General features: G+C 45.6%; 1 protein-coding gene across 5 annotated transcripts in view; it reads left to right on the top strand.

Annotated features, from left to right (window-relative positions):
- The window catches only part of RBM42 (RNA binding motif protein 42), a 67,491-nt gene that overhangs the window by 43,242 nt on the left and 2,940 nt on the right, over window positions 1-21,309 (top strand). For 2 of the 5 annotated variants that reach the window (XM_085859190.1, XM_085859195.1), the window contains exons 2-9: window positions 10,137-10,227; window positions 11,589-11,667; window positions 11,786-11,967; window positions 12,226-12,330; window positions 18,598-18,804; window positions 19,375-19,480; window positions 19,791-19,888; window positions 20,056-20,152. In XM_085859190.1, the coding sequence (XP_085715316.1) occupies window positions 10,137-10,227; window positions 11,589-11,667; window positions 11,786-11,967; window positions 12,226-12,330; window positions 18,598-18,804; window positions 19,375-19,480; window positions 19,791-19,888; window positions 20,056-20,152 (965 nt within the window). Of the gene's footprint in view, window positions 1-2,006; window positions 2,149-10,136; window positions 10,228-11,588; window positions 11,668-11,785; window positions 11,968-12,225; window positions 12,331-18,597; window positions 18,805-19,374; window positions 19,481-19,790; window positions 19,889-20,055; window positions 20,153-21,309 lie in introns of those variants that run through there. The other 3 variants (XM_085859194.1, XM_085859193.1, XM_085859192.1) reach the window with 3 other exon arrangements.

Here is a 21,309-nt window from a genome sequence, read left to right as displayed (position 1 = left end):
CGAGAGTACAGTGTTTGTGACGCCTCGTCTGGCCGCATATCTAAGGTGACAGTTGTGGTGTAGCCTGCGGGCATGCAGGGCGGGGCATGATGATGGGAGGAGGGGTCGTCGTGGTCATCGTATCTGCAAGGAATATAAGGTGTGCGCGTCGCCTGAGGCGTCGTAGTAATGCTGGAGTCGCCCGGCTCGTGAGTGTGCTGAATACGTAATAAAGGAGAGCCGCGGGCAAAGTACGCCCGCGCTCGCGCTTGTGCAACACAGCCCGGCTCGACTGTTCCTCCGCTCGTGTCTGCCTGCTACGCATCTTCTATCAGTACACCACAACAGTGAGTATTTGTGACTGCTCACCCGGCCGCGTGTATAAACCGAGAGTACAGTGTTTGTGACGCCTCGTCTGGCCGCGTATCTAAGGTTACAGTGAGTATTTGTGACTGCTCACCAGGCCGCGTGTATAAACCGAGAGTACAGTGTTTGTGACGCCTCGTCTGGCCGCGTATCTAAGGTTACAGTATTTGTGACTGCTCACCAGGCCGCGTGTATAAACCGAGAGTACAGCGTTTGTGACGCCTCGTCTGGCCGCGTATCTAAGGTTACAGTGAGTATTTGTGACTGCTCACCAGGCCGCGTGTATAAACCGAGAGTACAGTGTTTGTGACGCCTCGTCTGGCCGCGTATCTAAGGTTACAGTGAGTATTTGTGACTGCTCACCAGGCCGCGTGTATAAACCGAGAGTACAGTGTTTGTGACGCCTCGTCTGGCCGCGTATCTAAGGTTACAGTGAGTATTTGTGACTGCTCAGCCGGCCGCGTGTATAAACCGAGAGTACAGTGTTTGTGACGCCTTGTCTGGCCGCGTATCTAAGGTTACAGTATTTGTGACTGCTCACCAGGCCGCGTGTATAAACCGAGAGTACAGTGTTTGTGACGCCTCGTCTGGCCGCGTATCTAAGGTTACAGTGAGTATTTGTGACTGCTCACCAGGCCGCGTGTATAAACCGAGAGTACAGTGTTTGTGACGCCTCGTCTGGCCGCGTATCTAAGGTTACAGTGAGTATTTGTGACTGCTCACCAGGCCGCGTGTATAAACCGAGAGTACAGTGTTTGTGACGCCTCGTCTGGCCGCGTATCTAAGGTTACAGTGAGTATTTGTGACTGCTCAGCCGGCCGCGTGTGTAAACCGAGAGTACAGTGTTTGTGACGCCTCGTCTGGCCGCGTATCTAAGGTTACAGTATTTGTGACTGCTCACCAGGCCGCGTGTATAAACCGAGAGTACAGTGTTTGTGACGCCTCGTCTGGCCGCGTATCTAAGGTTACAGTATTTGTGACTGCTCACCAGGCCGCGTGTATAAACCGAGAGTACAGTGTTTGTGACGCCTTGTCTGGCCGCGTATCTAAGGTTACAATGAGTATTTGTGACTGCTCAGCCGGCCGCGTGTATAAACCGAGAGTACAGTGCTTGTGACGCCTCGTCTGGCCGCGTATCTAAGGTTACAGTGAGTATTTGTGACTGCTCAGCCGGCCGCGTGTATAAACCGAGAGTACAGTGCTTGTGACTGCTCACGTCGTCCGCCGGGAAACATTTCGGACAATCATTCGACATCCATTGTAAAAGTTGGAACACTGCGATGTAAACGACTTACCTGAAAGGACAGAGCACCGGGCTGTGAAGGAAACGAGAGTGGGGAGAAAATTTTATTTTAAAGGAACAAACTCTGGAGGCCTTGAATGATGTGTCCGGTAAACGTCACCACAATCTGCACAAACAGCGATTACAAAACAGAGCGATCGTTGTTGTTGTTGTTGTTGTTGTTGTTGTTGTTGTTGTTGTTGTTGTTGTTGTTAATTAAACAAACCCTCTTCAGAATTATTAAAGCCTTCGTTTGTTTGTAGATAAATAACATTTTGATTCTCGTCAACAGCTCAATGAAAGCCACACTCTCAACACGACACAACACAACACCAACTTGAAGCCGTTTTCACCGAAGCTTTTCGTCACGTGGTATAAATGACGCATTTCCGTGAGACGTCACGAGCGAGGGTGACGTATTTCCATGGAAGGAGGAAGTGACGCAGCAGTGTGAGTGTCAGTGCAAACATGGATGCCTCGGAGCAGGACAGGATGCGGGAGATGGAGGCCGAGATGGCTCTGTGAGTGGCATTGCGGGTGTGACCGCACGGATCGCCTTCCTTGCAGGATGTGGCCGCTCGGTCGTGTTTGCCGTTCATAGTGATTGATGTGAATAGTTCGTGTATTTCGCCGCACTGTTCCGCACTGTACCGAACTGTACTCCGAGTCGTTTTGATTCATTCACTGTGTAGATGATGATTTTTCCACGCAGCAGATGAACCTCTTCGCTCGTTCGTTCAACGACGAGCGACCAAAAGGTAACTGCTCGGAATGCAGGAAAGAGAAGACAGGTTTACTAATGATGGTAAGTTTATCGGACACGCACATCATTCGCGGAAGACAAGAAGGAATTGTGAATGGAATATGAACAGAAATTCAGGAAAGTCCTGAAGGTTTCTGCGGCACAGGTTGAGCAGGAGAGGAAAGGCTGAGATGGGTGGTTAAAACGTACCCGCGGCGGGGGGACTACTTGCCCGCGGCGGGGGGACTACTTGCCCGCGGTGGGGGGGACTACTTGCCCGCGGTGGGGGGGACTACTTACCCGCGGCGGGGGGACTACTTGCCCGCGGCGGGGACTACTTGCCCGCGGCGGGGACTACTTGCCCGCGGGGGGGGGGCTACTTGCCCGCGGCGGGGGGACTACTTGCCCGCGGCGGGGGGACTACTTGCCCGCGGCGGGGGGACTACTTGCCCGCGGCGGGGGGACTACTTGCCCGCGGCGGGGGGGGCTACTTACCCGCGGCGGGGGGGGGGGACTACTTGCCCGCGGCGGGGGGGGGGACTACTTGCCCGCGGCCCAGGACGTGCGACTAATGAAGACGTGTGAATAACTCAGAACGTGTTAATAACCCAGGTCGTGTTAACGACTTGTTGGCATGGTGAATGTCTTCGCCAGTTGACCCTTGTTCGCTAAGTGAATCCTTCGAAGAGTTTTTTTTTTTATTATTATTTATTTCATCACAAGATATTGCGAATTTGGAAGCTTACTGCACGCAACATTCAGGTCCCTATAGATCAGTTGTATCGGTAAGTACGTGTTTCTAGTCCCGTCCCTAGTCTAATGGGAATTAAATGTTCGTGCGCTGCAGTTATTTTGATAGCTAGGACTTTTACATCACTTATAACTATGACAACAACGCCCATGGCTCATTCCGTGTCATTTCAGCCGGGGGTTGCGGTGACCCCCTCAGATTTTTCTGAAAAAATTCTCAAAGCTACCTTGACATATATGAGGAAGGTTTGCCAAGTTATAGCTCAAAATTCCAAGTAGTGTCCAAGATATGGCCCTACAAACACCCGAGGGGGGTCAAAGCAGCTAAGTGTGAGCCAAATTGTTTCAGAAGTCGTGAAAAAATCAATTTTCATGAACAGTGAAGTTGCAGCATAAAAAAAAAATCCAAGATTCACTGAACATTTTGCAAAAAAAAAGTTTATAAAATGGATTGGTCATCACAAAATGTCGTCATTTTCAAAATAGGGTAGGATTTTTTGATTTGGTCAGGCCGACATGCAAGTTATCAGCTCAAACAACAGCAAAGTCAGCTCTAATGATTAGTCCAGGACAAAAACATTGTAGTTTTGGGGTTTATAGCTTGTACCATTGTTTCATAATGCTATGTGAACCATTGTTTGAAATGACTGTCATTCGAAGGGTCAAAAACTCAAAATTGTCCAGAAATGATAACCTGAATAAAATACTGCATCAATGCTATCAGTAAGCTTAGTAATATAATCAAAACCATTTATTATGGAAAATAACATGAATTGCACAGAAAAATCACCTTTCTGAAAATGTGATGGACCGGTGGAGAAATTTTCATGAATAGGGGGAATAAGGGAATGATACTTGGTCAGATTAATCACTCCCATTGTATTTGAGTATATAACCAACAACAATTTAATTGCCATGTTATTAGTCTAAACTATTGACTGAAATGCAAAATGTGACAGACTGGTGGAGATTTTCACTGGCCAAACCCAATTTGCTCGCCAAGTCATATCGGTTCCCTAATCCTGATGGTACCAAGCATGAAAGTTTACTATGACTCGAAGAAACTTTCAAGCAATGTCATTAGAAAAAATATTTATTTTCTATCGGATTGGACTCAAGGGAATTTATAGGCACCAATAAGAGCCTTCCAGTGTGAAAATGGTCAATTTTGACCATTTCCGTCAGTTCACATGGATAGACCCTTTTCGAGCTGATCCAATTCTATTTTCAAATAATATTGGGGCTATTTGTCATACTGGGAACCAAGACGATCATAAACAATGGAAATAATTACGTCAGCCCTACAAGAAATATCATTAATTTACAAATGTGAAAATAAAAAACAGGCCCTTTATTGACAACTTCATTACAAATTCCCCAGAGTGAGCACATGAAGGACTCTATATAGACCAGGAAGACCATACATTTTTTTTTTATAGATTTTCAAACGCTTGTTTAGAATATCTCCTCCAAAATTTTGTTTAGTAAACTATTTAGGCACACTGATCACTTTCTACAATGAGGGTTCCCTGAAACACCGTGGCTCACACTTCCCTGCATTGGGCCAGGGGTGTTTCAATTCTGGCAGTCACGAGTTGCAGATTTGTATCTGAAGCATTTTTGGAGGGCTCTAAATTCCAGAGTTTTACAAACAGAGTTCTGAAAATTCACACAAATGGTGTCTATTAGTGAGGCTTTCAGAACCTGACGTCAAAAATGTTCTACTTAAAATACTTTTTAACATAAGTTCTCTCAAAAGTAGTGATTTGTAACATGCAGTCAAAAAAAAATTGAGTTTTCAAATTGCTGCCAACAGTCAGTTTATTCATCATGAAGAATTTTGTTGCCTGATTTACATAATCTAGTGACTGGATCATTTACACAGGAAAACTGAAACCTTTTGGAACAAAGTCTTGGGTGCTATAGATGTCTGAACTTTCCTCCAGACTCAACGACACTGAAATTTACCCCGGTTTTACCTCGTGTTCACCATGTTGACAGTTACACAGCTCTTGTAAATTTTTGTCACTTAAAGACACATACATAGGCAAACTGTGGTAGAAAAGTCAAGCTGTTCTCAATCCCTTCTATTTTAAAAAAGGCCCACTATTTAAAAAAAACATTTTCGATGAAAGATGTAGAATAAAAGCAATAGGTGTGCTTTTGAAGTGGAAGCCATGCCAAACATTCACAAGTTGGCACCACAATGATCAAATTGTTGTGTTTTTTGGTCAGAACAAGGATGTGGTTACTTTAATTTGCCTCACATTTTTTTAAAAGGATATTTTAGTTTCAGGCCGCCGCCAATCTCAACTGCAAATTAAGACATAATGTGATCATAATCATCACCATTATAAATATTCATTTGCATATGTAATTGTTTATATACTTCGTTTACATTGTACGAAAGTCTCCATCCATTTGTAAATGTAGGTACAATATCCGATTCAACCTTTTGTTTCATAATTTCATATCAAATTGTTTGGACAAATGTACTTTGATCCATTGTACAAAGTGGACAGTAATTAGTTTTATAATTACCAGGATATAATAAAATGTAACAATGAGCATTGGCCATTACTACAGGGCTGTGTATTAGGTTAAAGCCTAAATAAGATAGAGTTGTGCTTCATGCCTAACTTTGGAAATGATTTTGGTACACTTCTTTAAGCTTTACTAAACTGATTTATATATTGTTAGATTCCACTTAAGTCGTACTTCCTAACAATATCTTTATTTTTTTTCTATATGTTTGTTCATAAAAAAAAATTATTTTTAAAAAAAAGTACCTTTTGGGACTGCAGAATCATTAGAGATTGATGCATTTAAAAAAAAATTCGTTTGAAAATGTAGACTCTTATGTAGACTCAATCGCACCAAAACAAAACGTCATGGCTCCCTCCGGGAACGGGAAATTTCCGGGAAAAAGTAAAAACAAACGGTACAAGATGTACGGAGCCCAAGACTGGGCTCATCATGTACGGAGCCTTGGAGAGAAAAATATATTTTTTATTTTCGATCAACAATCTCGCAGCTCGCGATGGCCTAGCTTTACAGCCTAGACTAATAAACTCATCGAACATTTTTGGCCAAGACTGCGTGGACTTGTGTAAAGTTTTCAGCTAAACAGCCCACGTGTGAATCGACTGCCGACGGTCCAAGTGTTAAACCAGTTCTAGTAAATTGAGTTATTGAAGATATTTTGACTCTGTTTGTCATTACGTGTCGAGTGGTATGGTATTCCAAATGCAAGAAAAACTTGAATTTGGACCCCAGATAATTAATTTATTCAAACAATATACATGAACAGATTCAGAAACCAATTTTCGAAAACGCTCTTTGCTGGATTGAGGGTACAGGTCCATGAAAACGTCAAATTCTGCAACGTCACCCATGATGCAAAGCCTGGTGTTGACTTCACGGTTGAGGTGGCTGGCTTAAGATCTTAGGGTCTTGAGTTTGAGCTCCTGTAATTCCATTAAATAACACCAGGTTGGTCGACTCAGCCTGTCGTCGTCCTGAGGTCAGCAAAGAGTACCAGCTTAGTGGAAACAGGGGACACTGCAGCATCCGCACAGCCACGCTCCCAGCAATGATGCAACCAGCAGGCATCGGCTGCATATGAAGTAATAATCATTCAAGAGATGAATATCACAATAGAAAACACGAAGTATCCCCGAACTAGATGCGATAACATTAGGACAAGTACAAAAGTGTTTGGACACGGCAATGAGAGTTGGGCGTTATAGAATGACAGGAAACCCAGGCACAGAGAAGCCTGATAAATGATAAATATTAACGTGAGGAAACATCCGATCAAAACTGTAAACGTCCTGATTACGTCCAACACATGGAGAAAAGGAAAGCGGGTCTCCATCTTTTACTCTTTTAACTTGGAAACATCACTCGTCACGTCCTAGGATGTGGTTAATAGTGTCATGGAAACGAAACAGAAAATTTATAAAAAGATCGAGTACCATGGCTGAGGGTTTCCCAGTACTTGTCCGGTGTCCTCTTCAATGTGTCGACTGACGTTGCTCGGATAACCGACTCCGAGAGACTGCTCCACTCATGAAATACTCTCTGGCTGAAGAATTACGTACAGCTTCTTCGTGGTTTGACGTCATCTTTGAAATGGTTTCAAAAAGTTACCTCTGGCCCTGTTTTCAGCATCCACTTGGAACAGGCCCCACACTTGTGATGGCATATCCCCACTGAGGATCTTGTAGATCTTCATTGATGGTGCGAAAACGAAGGATGATTGAAGATGTAAAAAAACCTGACTATAAAAGTAACTCGTAGCGCACACATGTAATTCCCATTAGACAGAAGGACGGGACCCTGACTATAAACACATACTTATCGAAATAACTGAACTGCGGGGGCTGCTGTCTGTTTGTGTGCAAAAGGCTGCCAGATCCGTAACGATATTGCTTATTGATTTATGGACTGTTTGTTTTTTTGGGGGGTTTCTGCATTGGACCATGCTCCCCAACTAAAGTGACATAAAACACTTCTCTATTTTATACGATCGATTTGATTTGATACGACGGAATTTTCATGCAAAAAAGCTGCCCCCTTGTATACCATGCACCTGGGGAGAAGGTTCTCAAGGAAAATTTCAGGCGCGTGTATCCCGCACATGGTATTGCCCGCAAGGCAGTTTTCCTGTTCGCGTGCCCGCGAGATACGTGATCTCCGTACTTCCAGCAGCCGACATAGTTTTGTTGTCTCGGGTCAACGAATGGCTCTTTTTTTTTTTTTTTTTCAAATACAACTGCGGTAAATAACCAGTTGACATTAATCCTTATGTGCAGATGTCAAACTTTACAAAAACCGATGGAACAAGAAGCGAATACTTCGATATCGCGCACCTGGGGGCAGTAAAGGTCGAGGTTAAGAATGATGAAACAATTTTGCAGTTATAAAATTTAAATGTAGACACGTGAATTAGCATGCATGATGGGAAGAGTTGTGACGTTGGACAAATTTGCATTTATAGCCCTCACATCAAAGGGACGTACGAGGCCATAAGTGTGACAGAAGACACAGGAGAGAATAGCCAATTATATAACAGCGCGATGTCGCCGCGCTGTGAAAATAGAATGGAATAAAATCGGTCCAACATTTGCGGAACAGTGACGCCAAACAACAAAAAGTGATGAGCGTCTCTCCATGTGAGTTCAAAAACAAAACAAAACAAAGACCCACGGACTTTTAAAGCTCCTGGAACTCGTAAAAGGATACGCTTACCTTGGCCAAATGAATCGAAGCAGTAATCGGATTTCCAAGATGCGAAAACGACCAACGAGGAAGTCGACGTGAACGGGCAAAGCTCACGAGGGGAAAATGAAAGGCAGAAGCGCAGCACATGGCAATGGAATGACGTCGAGGACGATTCGGCGTGATCCCTCTGAGTTTAGCTATCTCCACCAGGACTTGATGGCATGCTAATTAGACAACGAAACGATGGTGAAACTAACTGGGGGACTCGCAGGTCTGAGGACTGGAAAGGAAGAGGTTGTGTAAAGAATTGAACTTTTCCCATGAGCCGTAATTGTAGATACGAGAAGCACCTGCTCCCTATGGAGTGACCAGGGAGGTTATGTTATCCTTATTCAAAATACCTCTTGCTGCGTAATTCAAAAACACCTCACTGCACTGGAAAATGTGGGGACAGGAATCCTGTACAAGTGTCCCCCACCGTCGTTATACGACCCTTCATTATGTGGGAGCTCGTTTTCGATGACTTTCCGATGGTAAAATTACACCTCGTTTCCTAACCTGGTCCAAAAGCAAAGCCATATGCTAATGTTGTAACGATGGTTTTGGATGCAGGTGACATTATAATATTATTATTTACCGAGAGACAGTAACACAATGATCGAGTTAATTTAGTTGTCACACTTACCAAAACAATCTTGAGTCAAAGTTTCCGTACAAGAAGGTGACAGCGCGAGGTGGTGGAGATGGTTATGTTTTTTTTTTTAACCCTTTCATTCTGAAAAGTGAATCCCCCATTGAAAAGTTAAAACCATCATTGTTGTGTTCCTGAATGCAAATCGGATTCACCAGAATATAGGAACATGAGAAATAACCGTGGATGAGAGGAGGCGGGTTCCAATAATTTCCTGTTGATACAATTAGCGAGTGGCGGCCGTGGTTGTTACGTGCATACACCAACACGAACACGAACAGATGTTTCTCCTTTCACCAATAGATGCAAAAAATTGAGTAAAATTTTTCTTGTGGCCCCGGAACCAACCAAACAATATATATTTATAACGGCCTTCACAGCTCACACAACTCCCACTCCCTCCCTCCTTCTCCCAATCATGATTAATAGTAAATACCATCATTTTAAACTGACCCTGGGCATCGACAAGCCCCAGATATGACCTTCCCATCGGTGTTCAGAATGCTGAAGGTTTGGTAAGAATACACATCTACAAACCTTCGGGCTCACATCGTCGGGAGTTTTTGCGGTTCCCACTGCAACGTATCACCTCTTTGGATGAGTTGATCAGGAAGTTCCCCCATTGTTTTGTTGTGATGAGCCACACCCCTTTTTTCACAGGTACGCTTACAAGTACTTTTGATTTCTTTAAATGTTTTTTGTGTCGTTTCATTCTGCAATCCGAATATGAGGGGCATGATACATATCCAGGCCGCCCCAATTTACTTCGTTATTTGGAGTTTCTGCGCATATGTGTCATGGAATCTGGGGTGGGTTGCGTCATTTAGAAAGAAGTGTATTAACTAATAGGTTACCAGGAACCATCAGCGATCTCCAATCGCAGCTCTCGAGTTGTTTTTTTTTGTTTTTCTGCATTTTCCCATTGATCCAAATGGTTTTTATCACCATCATGCTCGGTCTAGAACTGCTCATTGGGCCAAGCTGATGGAGAAGCTTCAGGTTAATGGGATGACTTGGTAACACGTGAAGCTGTTTTGATATCTCATTTTATTGACCTCCATTGCCTTGTACCATTTCCCTCTGTGTTTGTTTTCCCCAAGCTTTGAGCAGGAGGTCTTGGGCGGCCCTTCACCTCCTGCAACAGCGACACCGATTATTCGACCTGTTATTGCGACAAACACCTACCAGCAGGTGTGATTTGTTACACGTGCTAGTGAAGAGTGAAACGCCTGGTTATTCATCCCAAACTAAAGTATTTACTTTTGTGTCCCACTTAATGTAGATGTCTCCCCCCTGTCCATCACAATGTGACCAAACTCTCAGGTTGATTTCAACTTTAAAATCAAATCAAATTCCTTTCCTTCACACTGCACAACATACATTGGTGTCACCAAGGGAGCTTCCTGAGCACCATGGCACCACACACCTTCTCCCCTTTTGAATGTCAATGGTGGCCTCCTTGACTTTCTCTCACCACCTCTGGTGTTGCATCAAAACAAAAAGATCACAAGACTATTCAGATCATTTGTTTTGTTGTAAAGAAAACTGAAAACACAAACCTTATTATGAGGAACACAAAGAGTCGATGAAAATGTTGGGGTCCCCGTGCAAGCTAACTGTGCCACCAAGTGTCACACACCGAACAACTGAAATTGTTCATATTTGTATTTCTTAAGGTTTATTGATGTTTCATAAATAGCAGCTCCACTGCAATAAACATGTGAATCGTCCCAAGTGGGACAGACGCTTGTCTCCTGATGCAGGGTGATCGTAGTCTGGCTGCATTAAATGATGGAGGGTCTGAGGCATCTTAAAGGTTCTTAGGGTTTGAAGGGGTCTTTGGGGTCTTAAGGTTTTTCACTGTGGTATGTGGACAGACAAACGGACCCAAATGCAACTGGAAGGGCACTCGGTAGGGCACACACCTCCACCACACAATGCCTGATCCACGAGAACATACCGGGCCCAATACATGTTTGAAATATCATGCCACACAGTACGATATCGTTTTTTGGCCCTCTCTCTTAATGGTGAAGAATCGCTTTAAAAATTAAATAATTCTCGTATCCAGATCCGGATTCGGATCTTCGCCAAAATCGAATCAATTTGTCCTCGCGACACACCCAACCTGTCCACCTACTTTCATCCGAATCCGTCCACAACTTCCACCCCTCTTGGCTCCTGCTCCATCTCCATATTACATGGGAGGGGTTGGAAGGGTGGGAGATTAATTTACAATCAATTAAGGGAGTGGTTCGGGGGGGGGAGTAAAAATGAGGTGCGAGCGTGCGTTTCGCGCGCGCATAAAATACGGACAACTCGGAGAAGCCGAGTCCACGAGTGAGTAACCCTGCGAGATGAGCCATGAGTGCTTACAGTACAAATGAACATTACAAGTGTTTGCAAATGATGTTTAATTTCATTATTTAATTCCCATGTTAAAGCTCCACCTATTGAGTGCTGATTTGCTCTCCCACCAATAATGGCTTCCTAACTACTCTCATCCCCACCTCACTCCCCCACCCCTCCTCTGTCCTCTACCGAAACCTCAGGTCCAGCAAACCTTACAGGCCAGAGCCGCTTCTATCCCCCCTCCCTGCCCACCTCCTCCTCATCCAGTTATTGGACCATGTGAGTATTCACCTCTACCCCAATGTCGCGCTCGTCCCTGTCACGTTTTATTTGCCGAACAAGAGAAGAACCATTCTTATCGTCCATGGTGCATTTATGTTTGCCACCCGCTCCACAGTTATTCCGTACCGTGCGCCCCCAGCACCCCCTCCACGACCAGCCTTCGTCCCACACGTCCTGCAAAGGCAAGGACCCGGATCTCGTATGGTTCCGCCGCGCCCCTCTCCGCCTGGCCCGCCACCCCCACCGGCTCCACCTCAGCACGTGATGTTGCCCCCAGCACACTTCCCCCCACCTCAGGTTCTCATACTTTCATTTTGAACCTCTCTTCCTCGATCTCCTCTTTTATTTATTTATTTATTTATTTATTTTTTTCTCTTTTTGATTTACATCCTGACCATAGCAGTGTGTCTCCAATTGGTGAGATATTTGTCGTTTGCATTGTTTACGAGTGCATACATTGTGCACATAATGTGATATGCGTCTGTCCAATGCATCTCTTTTTTTTTGCCCGAATACTTCCTCATTGTTTCTGTTGGGCCTTGCTTCCCCTTGTAGGTCCTTCCCATGCTTCCCATCTCTCACAACTCCACTCCCAAGATGAACCCATCAATCATCCAAGCTCCACCAACCGTGTACTTCGCCCACACTCTCCGCACCCAGGTGAGGAAACTGCGATCATATCTTAACTTTGTTAAGGCTGTGGTGATGAGTAATATGTGGTGGTGGTAACATAGTAATTTACATGATGATGATTATGGAAGTGTGGTGGTGATTACACGCTGATTGACATGCAATGTCGGGTCTGGTGGTGTATCAATATACCGGTTATAATCGGTATCCCAATATTGGAAATTTGAATATACCGGTACATCCCAAAAAATTCGGGATGAAAAATAAAAAAAAATCTTTCATACTTGTCTGGTCATGTGAAAAGCAAGTTTTACACAAAACTACGTGTCCCCGGTGACAGGAAAAGGTAACCATTGTGACGGCAAGAATAACCACAGAGGATGACGGTCAGACAGGTGTCCAGGTGAATTCAATCCATGCCGCGCTCGACTTCACCGGCCGGGCACTCCCACCCTCAGGACAGTGAGCCGACACGATTGTCATTCGTACACACCCAGGAACGAAGAGGTTCACGTTACATTAAACGGACCGTACGTGTTTCTGTTCACGCCCACACGGTATCCTCGATGTCTCGAGAGAATTGTTAGAGTGCGTCGCCCGCGAAGTGATCACGTTATCGGCTCTGACAGTGCGTTCGGATAAATATTCTTCATTCTGCCGTTAGCCACAGGCTCTCTGGTGAACATGCACTCGAAATAGCGACATAAAGTGATGACGTGAACAGCACGGAGCGATCAAATCGATCCCTGCCACTCTCTCGGTCTGGCCTTGGCTTTAGTTGATCGACATGGCGAAACTGACTCGTATCGGAAACCGAATTTGTTTGAATTCAAAAGGCAGGTCTGATGGAATAACTGGGATTTTGGTGAATGAGAGCATCTTGTGCTTTTGCAATTCCCGTCACGATGGTGGCTTCGATGACATCGAGTCCCATTACATAAACGGGCATCAAGATGCCGAAGCAGCATCGTCGGGCAGCCGACTTTGAGGAGCAGGTTGTGAGGGGCCGTACCGGGTGGCTCGAGAGAATTGAGAAATTCCAATGGATAGTCAATGGCTTCATCCGTGCCTATGACGCTGTCAAATGACGTATACAACGTAGAATCGGGCGGCAAAGAGTGCAGTAATTGGGAGCTGATAGCACTGACAGGGTCATTCCATGGGAGCGAGTATTTCTCACTCTGAGCCAATGTAGATTCTTGTCATTCTGACTCGAGTTTGGATACACAGAGCTCTTCGGTTCGTCGATACAGTGAACAATATGGCCGTCCTTTTGATCTCCTTTGAGGAGTCAGTCGCCAATTCTGAGAAGAAACGCCGAGAACTCTGGTGCAGATTGATCAGCTGAAGTCGTGGCTCCCATGTTTGTGGAGAGGTGGAGCGTCTGGCCAAATCGCCAAAGATACGATGCTTTCCGCCAGGCGTTGAGTTCGTTCGTCCGTCGGTGTTCCTCGTGGTATAAACGGGCAAGCTTTCGCAGAAGTCTCCAGACAACAATAAAGCAACAACTGCCATCAGTCTGGTGGTGTTTCGTAAGTCCTGAAGCGTATGGCCGCGTGTCTCAAATGCTGCTTTGTGGGACATTGTGCGCTCGTCCCACACGATGAGAAGCTTGGCTTGTCCCGTTCCTGATTTTTTTTTTTTTTTTTTTTCTTTTTTTCATGTTACAAATCGGATTTTCTACCAGAGCCAGATTCAGTGGCAGCTTAAAGGTTGGGTGGTTTGTCCGCCGTTCAGCAACAGGGTGTCATTGAGGCAGAGGTTCCCTATACACCACCCAGTTTATACGGTTCATCAGAGCACCCGGGTTCGAGTCTGGGCACGTAATTTTCCCACATACGTGTTAATTGTGACAGTCCTGTACATTTAGTCGACTAGTGAGCCCGTTGGTCCGATGGACCAAATTTTCATTTCACTAACAGCTTGCCTTTCACCAAGCTCAGATGTGCTTGGGGCCAGTGCGGGCATTATATTGTGGGCCGGGGGTTGCTGGCGAGAATGACCACAAGGTGGGGGAGGTTACGTCGTCTTCCACCAGACTCTCCGGAATTGTAGGCCGTCGCTTCGGATAACTCCATGAGCCGGCGAGTCGCTGAACCGACCATGGACGCCAATATCTCAACCACGTAGCGTGGGGTCTTTTTGTCTTGAACCAATTTACCTAATTAACTACGCGATTTTGACTACCGGGATTCCATGCCCTCGGCACGTCTTGCCCGAACCGGATCACTCTACCGACTACCAACTGCCAATTACCTTTCCGGCTCGGATGCAGTCGAGCGGGACTGCCAAGAACGTACCGGCTGGAACGTACGGATTATCGGGTATAAAAACCTGGCTAAACTCAGATCCGAACCATGCTGGACCAATGCAAGAAAGGACGGAAACGAACTGGGAACATTTCTGCAATTGTTTTATTTACAGCAAGAAGGACATAGAGCAAGACTTATCGTGAATATACAAGGAATATTTACAATGGTGGAATGACACTCGTGCAGTTCTACTTAAAAGATGGGCCCACACACTCAGACACACACAGATGTTTTATTGAAAAGAGCCCCGCTGCCAGGAAAGGAGAGACGAGCTGGGGTTCGCAGTTCGGCAGGGTACCTGCCAATGGCCGTGCATCCTGGCCTACAATCGCACGCGCGGGGCTCATGTCCGCGGAGGCCGGCGGGATTCGAACCCGCAACCTTCGAATTGCTGCTTCCACAAGAAGTCCAATGCGCTATCCATTGCGCCACGGAGAGCTGGACTCCTTTTTAAGTCAACTGGACTCTGTCCCCAGCTCCAACACGCGACGCACCCAACCAAATCTCTTACCCGCCAAGAACAAATGAAAGGCAACAAAAGAGCCCCCGTCCCGAGTGGGGCTCGGTGAAGCAGACGTCACTGTCCGTCTTGATTAGACAGGGCTCCCACGGGCCCGCCCCTTTCTGGGCGGGGTTTCGGCCCTGTTGGGAAAACTCCGCCCCCCTCCAGGCGTGTCTGGATCCGCCCAGAAGATGAACCTCACTAGGATTTCGCCTTGGTAAGCAAGACTCAGGGTTGGGCGAGTGAAACGCTTGTTCAGCAGCAGGTTGGTTTTATTGGTTGGAGGATATAACCGACCTAAACCGTCGCAACGCACACCTTTGATTCTCTCACTAGACACAAGGAGGGGTTCTATCTCACACGTACTTAACGGCATAACTAACTTTTGGGACCTGTATGTTGAATGCATATGGTTTCCAGATCCGTAACAATATGTTTGTTATTATTATTGCTCTGAGACCACTATTATTATGATTGTTGTAAATATTATTAGTGTTAATTGATATATGCTTTGTTACAATGTTATCATTGTTTTTGTTATTTCCTTTGCCAATGAAGGTGAAGGAGGATATGTTTTTCACCCCTTTCTGCTGTTTGTCTGTTTGTTTGTGTATAGGACATCTCAAAAAGTTGTGGACAGATTCGGATGAAACTTGGTGGACAGGTTGGGTGTGTGACAAGGACGAATCGATTCGATTTTGGTGAAGATCTGAATCCGGATCTGGAGACTATAATTATTTATTTTTTTTAAAGGCTGTGAGTGGGAGGATGTCTTGTTGGGAGGATGTAAGTGGTGGGGTAGTGGGGTACCTCAGGGATCAGTACTCAGACCATTACTATTCATTATTTACATCAATGATTTGGATAATGGGGTGAAGAGTAATCTTTCTGAATATGCAGATGACACAAAGCTTGGAGGGTAAGGTGGATAGCAGAGGGGGTGGTGATCAGATTCAGGAAAGTATTGATACTTGTATAGATGGGAAAAATATTGGCAGATGTAATTTAACCTGAGCAAGTGTAAGGTGTTGGGGATGGGAAAGAACAATGAAAGTAGAGATTACAGGATGTCAGGGGTAATTTTGGAGCGTGTCACACAGGAGAAGGATCTGAGGGTGGTAATAGATATACGGGAGGTAAGCGGGCAACACAGTGCCAGGCAGCAACAGGTAAAACAAATTGGGTTTCAGGTTTTATTCGGAGCGGAATAATTTATAAATGAAAAGAGGTGGTGTTAACATTGTACGGGAATTTAGTGAGGGCCACATCTAGAATATTGTGTGCAGTTTTGGTCACCACAACTCAGGAAGGACATCGATGTCATAGAGAGGGTTCAGCGCAGGGTTACTCGATCGATTCCGGGCCGAGCTGGACTTGGCTATAAAGATCGGCTGAAGGAGCCAGGGAATTTATACATGAGAAAGGAGACGGTTACGAGGAGATATGATGGAGATGTTTAAGATAATGAAAGGTTGAGATAAAATAAGTGAAGATGAATTATTCAACAGAGTAGACAGTAATAGGACCAGGGTTCATAGCCTGAGAGTCAAGAAGAGGAGAGTTAAGACGGCAGTAAGGTCGGGGACTTTCACTCGGAGAGTAGTTGATGCATGGAATGGTCTCCCTGGAAAGGTCGTGGCAACACAAACAGGAGATAAGTTTAAATTAGAATTAGATAGGTACCTGGAAGTTATGGAGATAGAGGGATGTTGGCAGGACTTTTCGGTAGTTTGAGTATTGATGGGTGATTGTGTACGGGGTGCTGTTGGTGGGGGTCTTGTTAAGGGGGGTTGTGTGGTTGATGTGTATTTTTAACCAAGCCCATGCCCCCTCCCCTGAGGAGAAATAAGTAAGTAATTAAATACATACATACATACATACATACATACATTAAAAAACTCACAACAACAATTGTAAAAATTTTCCTCATTTTCTTCTTTGTATCTCATGTTGCTAATTTGTGGTGTTGATGTCGTGCAGACATGATGGGCTGAATGGCCTCCACGTGTGTCTGATTTCCTTGTATAAAGTCGTTCTTCACCATTGAGAGAAAGGTCCAAAAATGATGTGTGTATATATATATATATATATATATATATATATATATATAGCATATCTCAAAAAGTTGTGGACGGAGTCAGACGAAATTTGGTTGACATGTTGGGTGTTTGACAAGGACGAATTAATTCGATTTTGGTGAAGATCCGGATCCGGATATGAGATTTATTTAATCTTTCAAGTGATTCTTCACCATTTGTAGGGCCAAAAACGATATAGTGCTGTATAGCATGATATTTTATAAATTTGTTGGGCCCGATAGGTTCTCATGGGTCAAGTATTACGTGGTGGTGGGATGCGCTCTACCTCGTGCTCTTCCAGTTTAAATTGTCAACCTCAAAAACATCGTTCGCTTACCTAAAGTAAGAACCTCAACCTGTAAGCAATTGAATGGTTTCCTAAGTGCACAGATCATCAGCTGGGCACCTTTCTTTCTCGACGTGCTGATCATTTCAATAACACACAGAGGCAGAGATCCACTGTACACCACCCAGTTTATAAGTGAGCCTGGTGGTCGGGGAAATAACCACAGAAGATGACGGTCAAGCAGTTTCCCAGGGAAATGAAAGCCATCCTGCAGGACTCGAGTTCTGCTTCATCCTTTGGGTGGTACTCCTACCGTGTGCGGGAGTACCCTTGTCGGCTCGCCTTCGGTTGACAATGTGCTACAACACTTCATGGGTTCCACTATACCACCAAAGGTGGTGCCATTCAGACCAACTGCAACAGTGAGGAAGTACACCCCATCATTTTTCCCAGGGGGTTTAAGGAGCTATTAACCCTGGTAAAACCTGCCTGGTGCAACCTTCTTCCTCTATGACAAATTTGGTCCAAATCCTTGCAGATGTGTAGGAGTGTGTACGTATTTCACAAAGACAGATCAACCTTTATAGTTGGAGATACAGTTCAGGGAATCCCCGGGGTTACAAAGGGATTCCATTCCGAAGTATTGTTCATTCAGTATTGCTTTATAGTTGGAGAAATCGATCGGCCTTTAACTCGGTGTTATAAATGGTGCCATCAGCGCACGAGTGGAGGCGACTCGCGCGGTGATTTAACAAGCTCAGCCAGAGGGAAATCCATCCATTACCTTGTTACCCATACTCGCATAGTTCAAAAAAGTGCCCTCGTAGTTGATCTTGCCCCATAGATTTAGCCATCGCAACGATGCCGAGGAAATGGAAAGGCCAAATTGGAAGGAGTGCTCGAGACGCGAAGAATTGGGGAGGCGAAGAAACTTTTTTCAATTGGACTTTGATCACCACCAAACTGGTGCTTGACACAGCTGGAGCATGGGGTAGTCGGACGCTCAGTGTGATCACTAGGATGTGCTGCGTGGCGCTCGGTCGGTCCGTGTTTATTGCCGTTTGTGTGGATTGGATGAAATATGATGGAAGTCGAATGGCTCTATCGATTGTGTTGTAGGAGGAGGTGACGACAGCCGGACACACGGCGGCGCACTCTGCTGGCTTGGGGGACGACAATCTTGTGCCGGTAACGACGGCGCCCGAGGAATCTAGCACCGTCATCGGGCCGCAGCTGCCGGAAAGAGGGGGAGAGACGGATGGGGGCGAAGGAGCCCTTGGCACGGGGAAGAAGGGAAAAGTAAAAACTGCCAAGGGGAACAAGAAGGTAAGTGGTCTAAGATGTAATCTTTTTGAAATTTTACCTGAGCGAGCTACGATGACTGCACATGGTGACTTGTGCTCAGGATTTAGTCATGTGTCATACCAACTGGTATTATGACAGGAATGTGGATTAAATTGTACCTTCACCAGAATAGCTGTACCCAGTGAAGGAGTGCACTTCTAGTTTGTCGAGTTGCTTAAGATGTGCGAACAAATCCTGACCTGTGGACTTGAAATACCTTGCGTCTCGGACAGTGAAACGTTTGTGGGTTTGGGAGCAATCGGAAGTGTTGTGAAACGTCTTCCCAATGAACTGATGAGTACTGATGGGTTTGCTGATGTTCAGAGAGCATTTGAAATGAGTAATCTGTACCATGTTCCATGGAGCTTGCTGTATGGGAATCCAGGAGTACCACAAGGGTACCAGGGATGGGCACAGGGTAAAAGTTTAAAAGAGAAGGTAAATCACATGGCCATGCGAGTAGGATGTCGACTTTGCACTTGTTCTCTTTACGTACACGTGTCCCGATATCCCAGTTATCCCAACTTGCTGTCTCCTGAGTGCCGTGTGTAGGGAGGAGAAAAGAAAGGGAAAAAGGGATCGGACAAACCCAAGAAAAGTCTGCGTACTGCTTCTGGGATCACATGGGAAGACCAATCCCTCCTAGAGTGGGATGCCAGTGGGTTATAAACCCCCACCCACCCAAAGCACCCCATTCCCTTTTCTAAAGTAAAACCCTTTGCTTGCCTGCTAAAGATAGTAAATTGCATCATGATGTTTGCCAATTTTCATAAACTCATGTTATCAATTCCAGAAGTCATGCTTGTTTGTACATGCAAGAGCAATCAGGCCCAAGAGTGTTCGTCCATTTTAAGTCTCTCTCTGTCTCGCCCCACGACAAGTTGTCATTTCCTTTGTTTATTCTCCATTTCTCGATCTCTCATATCTCCCCCCCCCCTGCCTCCCCCCTCCTGCCCTTGCCCTTGCAGATGATTTTCGTATTTTTTGTGGAGATTTGGGTAACGAGGTATCGGATGATACGTTAACCAGGGCGTTCAGCCGTTACGCGTCTTTTCTCCGTGCCAAGGTTAGCACATGAACACCTCATTAACCCCCTCCTTACTTGGTTGTCCCGATATATATATATATATATATATATATATATATATATATATATTTGTCCCTTGACTTATCTTGTTGTGCTACCAGCACGAAGGCGAAACGATGCTGCACGTTGCCTGCATGGTTTTTCAGGTGGTACGAGACAAGCGCACGGGAAAAACCAAGGGTTACGGTTTTGTGAGCTTCAGAGATCCAATGGACTTCACTCGTGCCATGAGGGAGATGAACGGTGAGTATCCACAACCAAAGGCAACAGTTTCCTGAGAGTCATGCACAGCAAAACCTGTGTTATGCAGTCGCTCATTTGAGTCTGTCCTGATAAGATCATTTTGGACAGAAAAGAAAATCCCTTCAATCTGCATTCGCTTTCGTCCAATTGTTTCATGTCCACACACCGTTGTCACTCGCCTTAGGTCCAACAGCATGGTGTACAGGTAGCACACTTACCTTTGATTCCCGACCAGACGATCAAATGTCGGATTGGTGCTTTACTGGCATCATAATCGCCTTCGGATAGATGTTAAGCCAGGTGTCCGGTTTTCTCGTTGCATTCCGAACAAATTCCTTCACAAATCGGCCTCCGTAGAACATCCCAGCCTGGCCAAGCTTCATGAAGGACTCGGGACAAAACCTTTCCTTGTCGCCACCACGAGGTGATTGTGGTGGTAATGGTAGTCTGGTCTCGCTCTAACCCAGTTTACATATTGTTGCGAATTCGCGCCCGCCGGCGTGCGATCGGCCAAGTGACTCAAATCGCGGCACATCGCCCACCGGACGGACAATTCTGTCGTGACCCTCTCGGACTGACGCCGGGAGCTAGTCACGGGTGGGCCTTTCGGCCTCACCACAATCGTGCCAATCGGCCACCCACGTGGGATAGGGTTGTTCGCCAAATTCGACCAAAGTACCCACGCTGATGGTAGACCGGGCGATCGCACCTCGCCGCAGGTCGACTCTGGACACGGGCCGCTTAAGCGGTCCGTTCCGTGCTATCGGGATAACCGAGCAGTGTTATCGTCGGCCTCGATGGTTCCGATTAATTATCGGGCGTATTAAGCCCACGACAAACCCTTTACGTGAAGCAAGATGGAGATTCAAACGAAGGAAAGGACGCAGCGAAACGGGGAACAATTCAACATAATGCACTTTATTTACACGACACACGAAGAGCACACATATATCAATTTAAAACAAAAACAACAATGCAGAGCTACGACCGAATACGCGAACACACGGCAACACTTATACAGTTTTACTTTAAAAGACACGGCGCCACAAGATCCATACAAAAAAAACAAAAAGAAAAGGCCACCCTCAAAGACAAGGGGGCAGATGGGGCCCGTGGGCCTTTATGGCGTGGGACTTGGCAGACCGAACGAGTCCCAC

Source organism: Eptatretus burgeri, chromosome 16, assembly GCF_056783735.1.
Source record: "Eptatretus burgeri isolate ZD-2024b chromosome 16, Ebu_testis_v1, whole genome shotgun sequence".
Taxonomy (NCBI): domain Eukaryota; kingdom Metazoa; phylum Chordata; class Myxini; order Myxiniformes; family Myxinidae; genus Eptatretus; species Eptatretus burgeri.
The sequence above is the reverse complement of the archived record's forward strand: the minus strand, read 5'-3'. Positions and strand labels throughout refer to the sequence as shown.